The sequence below is a fragment of the Xenopus laevis genome, chromosome 7L, assembly GCF_017654675.1.
Source record: "Xenopus laevis strain J_2021 chromosome 7L, Xenopus_laevis_v10.1, whole genome shotgun sequence".
Classification (NCBI taxonomy): domain Eukaryota; kingdom Metazoa; phylum Chordata; class Amphibia; order Anura; family Pipidae; genus Xenopus; species Xenopus laevis.
Genome location: NC_054383.1, coordinates 49,356,441 through 49,366,775, shown reverse-complemented (window position 1 = coordinate 49,366,775; position 10,335 = coordinate 49,356,441). Strand labels below are relative to the sequence as shown.

The 10,335-nt window shown below is 35.9% G+C and overlaps 1 protein-coding gene across 2 annotated transcripts in view; it reads left to right on the top strand.

The window, feature by feature from the left end:
* Positions 1-2,484: 2,484 nt before the first annotated feature.
* Positions 2,485-10,335, top strand: part of mat1a.L (methionine adenosyltransferase I, alpha L homeolog) — a 28,696-nt gene continuing 20,845 nt past the window's right edge. The window contains exons 1-2 of one of the 2 annotated variants that reach the window (XM_041568947.1): positions 2,485-2,718; positions 9,592-9,669. In XM_041568947.1, coding sequence (XP_041424881.1) covers positions 2,625-2,718; positions 9,592-9,669 — 172 coding nt within the window. In that variant the 5' untranslated portion in view covers positions 2,485-2,624. The remainder of the gene's footprint in view (positions 2,719-9,591; positions 9,670-10,335) is intronic. The other variant, XM_018225543.2, reaches the window with a different exon arrangement.

Below are 10,335 nucleotides of genomic sequence, written 5' to 3'. Positions count from 1 at the left end.
CGAACCGCTCGCATTTTTGCGCAAGTTCGCGAATATGTTCGCGAACTTTTTTTCCGACGTTCGCTACATCCCTAGCCCTGAGCAGTATGGGCCTTATTAATTTCTAGAGTTTAGTTCTCCTTTAAATTGTCTATTATGTGAGACTGCCTTCCACTAATACAGAGCCTTTTGGATTATTAGTTTCATTTGGTAATTTAGGGTTGTTTCAAACTCATCTAAACTGAAGTAATGCTAACAAAAGAAGACTCAGTATACACAAGGCAACCTGCTTCTATTCCCATGCCAGTTACTCCTTTGACTAGATTAGAAAACTTGGCAGCACACTGGAAAATGAGGCTCAATGTTGATAAATGCAAGGTTATGCACTTTGACAGAAATAATATAAATGCAAATGATACACTAAATGGCAGTGTGTTGGGGTGTTTCCTTAACTGAAAAGGATCTAGGAGTTGTCTAATTTCAGGCAGTGTCAATGCTACTAAAGCAAATAAAATACTGTCTTGAATAAAAAAGGACATTAACTCATGGAATGAAAACATAATTTTGCCTCTCTACAGGTACCTGGTAAGGCCTCACCTGGAGTATGCAGTGCTGTTTTGGGATCTGGTCCTTATGAGCTGGAGAGACGAGCAACTAAATTGGTTAAGGGGATAGAAGATTTAAACTATGAGGGTAGATTGTCAAGGTTGGGGTTGTTCTCTCTGGAGAAATGACGCTTGCGGGGGGACACGATTATTCTTTATAAATACATTAGAGGGCATTATAGACTGCTACTGAGACATTTATTTTTCTATAATACACAAAAGCAATGAAAAACTTGTAAATTATATCCTTATAAACGGTGAGTACTGATGTCATAAGTTTTAAACGGTGAGTAGTGATGTAAGTTTCAGTGAGTCACATGACTCACTGAAACTTGTGTATTATAATAAAGTACCCCCTGTTGCAAAATATGAGGATATTCGGAGTTCCATGACCTGTATAAAAACACTCGGCCTTCTGCCTCATGTTTTTATATGGTCATGAAACTCCTCAGTAACTTTTAATATCCTTTTTACAAGAGGGGGTAAAATGGATCGTTGGACCAGAAGCCATCTGTGTGTGTTGTGTGTGAGTATGTGCTCTTGGATTTATTTGGAGGGGCTGAACTTGACGGACTTCAACTTAATTATGCTATGAATTAATAATTGAGTGATTTAGATGATCTCTTCAAAGCTGATTTGCTAAATTTAAAAAACAAGTGATGATCTGATGTTGCATGTGTCCTGGGTCATCTGCCTTGGAAATACATGGGGGCAGATTTACTTAAGGGCGAAGTGGGTTTCGCTAGCGAAAATTCGGCAAAAAGACAATTTGCAGGGACATCGGCAATTTACTAAATATTCGGAAGGGGTTTTTTACAGTGAGAGCTGTGAAGATGTGGAATTCTCTCCCTGAATCAGTTGTACAGGCTGATACATTAGATAGCTTTAAGAAGGGGTTGGATGGCTTTTTAGCAAGTAAGGGAATACAGGGTTATGGGAAATAGCTCATAGTCCAAGTTGATCCAGGGACTAGTACGATTGCCATTTTGGAGTCAGGAAGGAATTTTTCCCCCTCTAAGGCAAATTGGAGAGGCTTCAGATGGGTTTTTTGCCTTCCTCTGGATCAAAAAAAAAGGTTGAACTCGATGGACATGTGTCTTTTTTCAACCTTACTTACTATGTATGTTACTAAAAGGTGTAGAGGACAATTTCGCTAGCAAAACAGCTCAGCGCTAGCTGAGCTTTTGCGCCCTTTCCCCAAGCAAACATTTGTTACTCCGCTAATTCATCAAAGTACGAACTTTACAATACCTTACCCTTTTCACCAGGGTCTGTTTAGCCAGGTTATACCTGGCGAATTGATAAGATGAAGCTACATCTTCAACAATCACATGTCAGTGACACCATATTCTGTATGCCGAAAAGTCATAAAAAGGACAGGGCGTTTTTTCATATTTTAATGTGAGATTATGTTTAAAAATTGTAACTGTTTTTAATAAGTGGCCACTTCCATTCATTTCAACAACATATATGTACCCGCCATATTAAATTGTTAAAGTTTGTTAACAAAGTTTCGTTAGAAAGAAAGTTACGCTCGCAAAAATGTGCTTAAAATGTCCACGCTGACGAATTTTCACTGGTGAAACGTCATCAGCTTTCATCTGCCGAGATGAAACTTCACATTTTGATGAACACACATATTCACTGCAAATTAATGTCTGTTGAAGTTGCGCAAAGCCTTCCGAGGCGAAAATTCTTCAAAGTCTTTTTCTTTGGCTCCTTTATGTAATAATACCTAATTACTGCACCAACATGTAATACATACAATGCACAAAAAGTTTGTTTCAAATGTCTCACATGGTAATGGAAAACATTTATTTCCCAAATATAGGCGTAAGCACCCTGACTGACAGCTCATACAAGTCAGTGACACAGGCATAGGCGGGTACATTCTAATACAAACACAGCAAAGTTACTAAGCTACTAGCAGCTGCAAGACCTTACAGGATTGCTGACAAAACAGCTACCAGCTGTCAGCCTTAAAATTATAAACAGCACTGGAACATAGGCTTTTCCAGCTATAGATTGCTCCCAAACAAAATGAATGGACCAGTTGATTATATACAGGAACACACATTGAAAGATGTAGGAGCATTTATGTTTACATCTGAGTCTGTTGGAGAAGGTCATCCTGGTAAGTTGATATTGCATTAAAGTTACATTGAGAAGTAGTCCAGGTATTTCTGAAAGGGCATATACTGTAGTGATTTCTTAGAGGTAGCAAGGACTTTATAGCCCCCTTTGAATCAAGATTATGTTAACACATCTTTAAATATCATTGGAATAAATTAATTATACAGATGGTCACATGGAGTGCCATAACTGACTTTGATGAGTTGAGATATGGTTGTTTGTCCGTTGATATACTCTGCAAACCTTATAGGACACGTACAACAGTGGATCTGTCTTTATAGTAATCTAAATTTATTATTAAATTGCTTTTATTTGTGAATATACTGTATTTGCACTTCTTATATTTAAGGGCAGGTGCCTGAATAAAATACTGAACTAATTATCGTCAGCTGCAATTTTTAAAATGTTTAAACTGTGGAATTTGCTTTGGAAAGCAGTCATGCTACTGCACGAGGATCGTCTGTCTGCGTTTAGTCACTGCAGAGGGCAGCTCCTGTGTTGACTGACGTTTGAGGTAGTCACTGCCCACTGTCATGTCAATAGGCACGAGGGGAGCTTCAAGGAGTGCTGTCATCTTTCTACCACAAAAATATTTAAGAAAAGAATGATTATGTTCCTTAGTTCCATACTTTATGAACTCAGTTGTGAGTGATCTATTTGGATTTTGCCAAAGCGTTTGATACCATGCCCCACAAACGACTGCTTTCTGAACTAAATTCCATTCAGGATGTGGCATCCTTGCAACAGGATCTTGACAAACTGGCAATCTGAACAGCTAACTGGCTATTCAGGGACAGATTTATCAAAGGTCGAATTTCGAAGTGGAAAATACTTCGAAATTCGACGATCGAATAGAATCCTCCGACATTCGAATTCGAAGTCGGAGGATTTTATTCATTGTACGATCGTAGTACTTATTTAAATGATACAAATGTATTTTTATATGGGAGCAAATTATGTTCTAGTAAATGCTTTCCTGGAATTAAGCAAATATAATGCAGTAATAATGCAGTAATAAGCAGTAGTTTAAAATTTGTTCCTAAGTAGCTTTATGCTGGTACCCACCATCCAGTACTTTCATCCCCTTACCCTCTAAAGGTATCCCAACAACTCTATATATGTTCATCCTTATTATTAAGGCACTACTTGTATACACAGTGCTGTACATTTCTGCAATAGAAGGAACATTTTGCAATAAATAAACATATTTATAAATATTTAGGGGGTTATTTGTTAAGGTTCGAGTTGTGTTTTCCATGAAAATTGTTGTTGATTTTTTTTGGTCAAAGCTCACATTTTAGGTATAAAAAAAAGCTAGAATTTTTTGAGATTTATTATACCTCGACCCTGTAAACTGCTTGAATCCGAAAATACACCATCTAAAACCTGTCGAGGTCATGTAGGCGTCAATGGCAGAGGTCCCTTGAACCATTTGAAGATGTTAATAGCCTGCATGATGTGTGAGTTTCTATCGGCAAGTTTTGCTGGAAAACTCGAATAATTCGAGCATTTTGAGTTTTTTTTCCCACAGACAACATGATTAGAGTTTTCGGGTTTCTTAACTTGATCTTGCAGAATCAAGTTTTTTCATTTGAGTTTTTTCTTAAATAAGATTCAAGTTGTGAGTTAATTCGAGATATAAAAAACCTAACATCGTCCTTTGATAAATAACCCCCTAAATTCCACGTGTTAAGGGTCACAGGAAGAAGGAGGTACCTGCTAACAGATCTCACAATCTAAATTAGGAAACTTGTGGTCTATTTAAAGGGCAACTAAAGTATAATGTTAGAAATGCTGTATTTTGTATACTAAATATAAACATGAACTTAACCTAATAAGACAAATGATTTATGCTTTCAATGTCATCTTGTAACTTTGTTAGACATTTCTGCAATATCAAGACTTGTACATGCTCAGTGTGGTCTGGGCTTCAGTTGGGAGGTTAAGCTTCGGGATCGTCATAAATTATCAAAACAGCACAAGTCAAATAATATCTGCCATAGAATCCAATACAGCAAAACTGATTAATAATCAGAATATAAAGACTACACTAAATCTCTACAGGGAATCCAACAATGCTGCTCGAGTTCTGGGAAGTAAAGTGGGGGGGGCTCCCCCTGCCATTTGAAAGTATGATTGTTTACCTGCACAGCAGTTGGGGACCGTCTGACAATTCCTATCCACAGCAGTAAAAGAAGGGGGAATTTCACTGCTTACAGTCAGGTTTATTATAAAAACAGTAGACATTTTTAAATTAAAGTATATTGGAGATACTACACATTGAACACTGAAAAAAATCATAACCAACAGCTAATATATCTCTTAAAAAATACGATTAGCAAATGCAGTTATGGGATCCATTATCCGTAAACCAGAAAGTTATCCAGAAAACTCTGAATTACAAAAAAGGCCATTTCCCATAGACTTCATTTTATCCAAATAATCCAAAATTTTAAAAATGATTTATTTTTTCTCTGTAATAAAAAAGTACCTTGTACTTGATCCAAACTAAGATATAATTAATGCTTATTGTAAGCAACATCAGCCTATTGCGTTTATTTACACGATTTCCTAGTAGACTTAAGTTATGTAGATCAAATACGGAAAGATCGAACATAGTAACATAGTAAGTTAGGTTAAAAAAAAAACACACCTCCATCAATTCAATCTTTCACCTATTTTAACCTGCCGAACTGTTCCAGAGGAAGGCAATTTGCCTCTCCAATTTGCCTCAGAGGGGGAAAATAGCTTCCTGACTCCAAAATGGCAATCAGACCAGTCCCTGGATCAACTTGTACTATGAGCTATCTTCCATAACCCTGTATTCCCTCATTTGATAAAACGCCATCCAACCCTTTCTTAAAGCTATTTAATGTATTAGCCTGTATGACTGATTCAGGGAGAGAATTCCACATCTTCACAGCTCTCACTGTAAAAAACCCCTTCTGAATATTTAGGTGGAACCTCCTTTCTTCTAATCGGAATTGGGTGACCTCACATAAGCTGGAAAGACATACTGGTAAATAAAGCATTAGAGAGATTATTAAATGACCCCCTTAGATATTTATACATAGTTATCATATCACCCCTTAAGTGCCTCTTCTCCAGTGTGAACAACCCAAATTGCCAGTCTTTCCTTATAGCTAAGATTTTCCATACCTTTTACCAGCTGCTATACAGAAAACCCAAGGTCTTGATCATTTTGGATAACAGTTATTAAACTTGTATATATGAGTAATTATTTCCATTTTACATCTTTTGCTACGAGCCAACATTTTTTGATGTTCTGCAAGCTCTCACAATACCTGACCATAGCGAGACAAAAATAACAACTGTAAAAGGAAGAAGAAGTAATACTGGTTAATTTACTGGCTGATGTTATTTAGCATGTACACATGCCCTTGGTTTGTGCACATTGATGTGCCTAGTCAGTCTCTTATAACCTTCTAATAAGCCATTCATAGAAATTATGAAGTTTTTAAAAGGACAGGTGCTGTGTGAGATGCTGGGACTCTTGTTGACTTTTGCCTAGTTGTCCCACTTGTAGTAATAGAGACTATGATGTGGAACATACCTTTGTAAGGTATAAGCTTTATTTGTCAGGGTTTTGATGTGGCAACTTTATAAAGAAACGTTGAACATCTTACAAATCATTCTTTAAAAACTGGCGACTTTGCATAAAATAGGATTCATAGGAAAAAGGCAAGTGCAGAAAGAACACCATGTTTCTTTCATTATCTGTTTATTTTTCAAGTACATTCAGTTACACTGTAACAATGTTGCTCAAACGCCTACTAGTCCAAAATGCCTAAACAGAAATTGTTTTTGTTAAAAGTTGGTTAAGTAGATACATTTTTTAACCGTGTAATTAGTAATTAATATAAGGATATGGGAACAAAATATTGCTAGTCATAAAGAAAGTTACACGAAACAGCCAAAAGTATTTGAATAGTCCACAAGATGCTCAATCTAAAATGACATGTCTTCAGTTGGAACACCCACTGCTGAGTTCCATAGCAATGTTGACACAATAACTATTTATAAGGAGTGGGGTTTTTAGTGGGTGATCAGAGGCTAACCTAACATCTATTATGTGCAGGGCCTATTAAGAATGGGCTGGATTGGTGTACAGGTACAATTCAGTACATCTTTTTTATTTTGTAGCAACAGATTGGGAAAGGCCCATTCTGTTTTCAGCACTATAATGCCCCCATGCACAATTCAAGGTCTGTTCAGAATTGGATTGCTTAAATGAGGGTGGATTCCTGATCTCAGAACCCATGGAGCTTGTTTCATATAAACATTATCTTTTCACCTCAAGTGGTCTCCGTTTGTTGCAGTTCAACAACATTAGTAACTTTATAGCACTTTATAGCATAAAGACACCATTGTTCCATTTATGTTTAAGATCTTTCAGTATCCACTTTTTTGTTCAAGCCAGCACTTTAAGGTTCAACATTTATTATAACTTATAGCAAGATTAAACATATTTGAAAGCAGGACTGTTAGCCATAGCCATAGCCATAGCCATAGTTACAAGAATATCTAGGAATCTTAACAAAATTTACCCTAACTGACTTTCATGGTATGCACCCCTAGGATGGCAAATCCGCAATTTGGAAATTGATGCCTTAAAAGATTTTTTTTGGGATTTTCTTCAGTTTTAAATAATTATTTTTTTTTTATAATATTTATAGTTACTGATATTCATTTATATTTAACTCAAGTAACACCTGATACATTTTAATAATTTTCTTAATATTTCTGCATTCTACATCAAAATCAAATATAGTATTGTATAACTACTATGGGGGTTATTATTAAAGGTCAAGTTGTTTTTTAACCGAAAAATTTAAGTTTTCAAGGGCAGTTTTCAGTAAAAATTCAAATTTTGTAGTTAAAAACTCGATTTTTTGGGGTTTTTAAAGAACCCGATTGTTGAGATTTATTATGTCCTAAAGCTGGAAATAATTTGAATCTGAAAATACATTAGGTAAAATCTGTCAAGATCATGTACAACTCAATGACAGAGGTCCCTTGAACCATTTACACATACTGTACACATACACAACTAGATAAATACGAGTATTCCGGTTTTTCCCCCCAATTACACTGATTCGAGTTTTTTACATTCATGTTTTTTTATAAGTCAGAAAACACTCAAGATGTGAATTTTTGTGGAGTTTGTATGTTTTTGCCCTTCTTGCGTGGGTTTCCTTACAGAAGTGTAACTGGTTTTGTGACTAGATGCCATAGGGACCTTATATTATACAGTAAGCTTTACTAATGCAGGAACTGATGTGAAAGATGATCAGTCTCTATACGTTTAACAAAGTATCTTTTTCTTAATAGCATTTCTTGTTTTAGTATTGCAAGTTCCCTTAGAGAAGTTATGAACTAGAGGTCCAGCTTACTATTTATATGTCATATCTTATTACAAAGCCATCCATGACAGCTATTTCACAAATTTTAGCACATACTAACAACTGCCAAACCTGACAGTTTATTGACTTCACAATTAATCTTCCTGCACTCCCATTTACTGAAATGAATGTGTCCAATTCCAGGATTACCTAAATTATTTTGACTGATTTCATACCAGCCTACTTTGTATTAACTGCTGATCAATTCAGATAGCATAAAGAAGTAAATAAATAATACAAATGATTAAATAAACCATGACATCCCACCATATTTATCCAGTTAACCTAAACTGACACCCTGTTATTAGATAAAGGGAGCTACATCTTATGTTTTTAGATTATTGGTCCCTGTGACCAAACCACTAAATTTATTTTACTCCACATCAATTGTTGAAAAGCACCCCAGTTCATTTTTAAAATAAACCCATCATGCAAGGATTATGGGAAAAAAGTTGTCATAATCTTCCTGCTAACAAGGGATCGGAGGATCCTGATCTTGTTAGTAGTGTTAAATGAATTGTTCAGTATAACAATAAAAACTGGGTAAATAGATAAGCTGTGCAAAATAAAAAAAAAATTAAATATAGCATTATTGCCAGAACACTACTTCCTGCTTCGCAGCTCTCTTGGTTTCCACTGACTGATTACCAGGCTGTAACAAATCAGTGACTTGGGGAGGGGGCACATGGGTAATAACTGTTTGCTTTTGAATCTGACCTGCATGCTAAGGACTGCAATCAATCACTGAACAGTTATATCCCATGTGCCAAGTCACTGACTAACTTAGAGTTAGAGAGCTAATAAGCAGGAAGTTGTGTCCTGGCTATTGTATTAGTCATCCACTCACTCCAGCCTTTATAGATTACATTTTTGGCTAACTAACTGTATTAGAAACATTTTTAAATTTGCACAGCCTATATATTTACCCATTTATTATAAATTTATAATTTTTACACTGAACTGTTCCTTTAATGTGGGTGCATCATAAATTGCATACCCCCTTAATAATCACCACCTCCAGGGCCAACAAAGGGCAGCTCCATATTAATAGATGCAAATCTATTTCCTTGACAAGTATGAATATTCTACTGGGAAATACATAAGCACTCAGTATCTACAATGACTGGAAAGATGGCCCATTTCAGACTAAATTACATTTTCATTTTTCTACCTAATGTAATTATCCACATAATGATCTCCGTGGGTTGTTATACAACAACATTATATTTAATGCCCATGTTTATGTTCTCAAAGTGGGGATCATAATTTTTTTTTCTAATTTATGTGATATCACATATAAGCAACATGTAACACTATTTAAAATATGTCAAAATCTCTTACTAAGGGCTAGCTAAGTTGTAGGGGGTGTTAAGTAAGGGTTTATATTTGCTCAGGTTATATGTGCAATTTATTTCAGTCTTCATAAGCCATATTAATATTTTCTTTTTCAGACAAGATCTGCGACCAGATCAGTGATGCTGTTCTTGATGCCCATTTGAGTCAGGATCCAGATGCCAAAGTTGCTTGTGGTATGATATTCGTTGATACATTGAGGTAGAACAATGAAAGCAAAAGTTTCTGCCCATATCTCCTGCCCCAAACCATTTCCTAAATCATGCATCATTCAGTCATTTAAGTATGTAAGTTAGGGAGCAGCAGCAGTCACAAACTTCAGTTGGGCCCTGCCCTTACCACCTAGTCTATTGCAGGGGTATGGACAGGGCTCACCTATACCTCCTGACACTGGGCTCTGCAATTCCTATTGCTGTGTTTGCTGTATTTTAAAAGCTCAGTCAAACTGGCCTGTTGATTTAATCAATAGGCAAATTCAGACAATTTGAATAAAATTGTCCAAAGATACAGGAATTATCTCAAACTAGTACACTTATACACTTTCCAGTGAGACATGCTTTGCTAGGTTATTGATAAAATGTGATTGCTGTAGCTCATTCTGAATCAATATTTATGATAATTAATTGCATCGCCTTGTTATAGATTGATCAGAATCTGTCCCACAGACTTTTGTGAGCAGTTCATGAATAAGTATTATTTAAAGTTCCACAATTGACTTGGTAGGGCTTTGTGAGTAAGCTGATAAAAGATGGCTGTATACAGCAGAGCCTATAACAAACATGGACTTCCACGTCAAAGAAAATATTTTATAAAAAAACTCATAAAAAAATAACACATAGAGA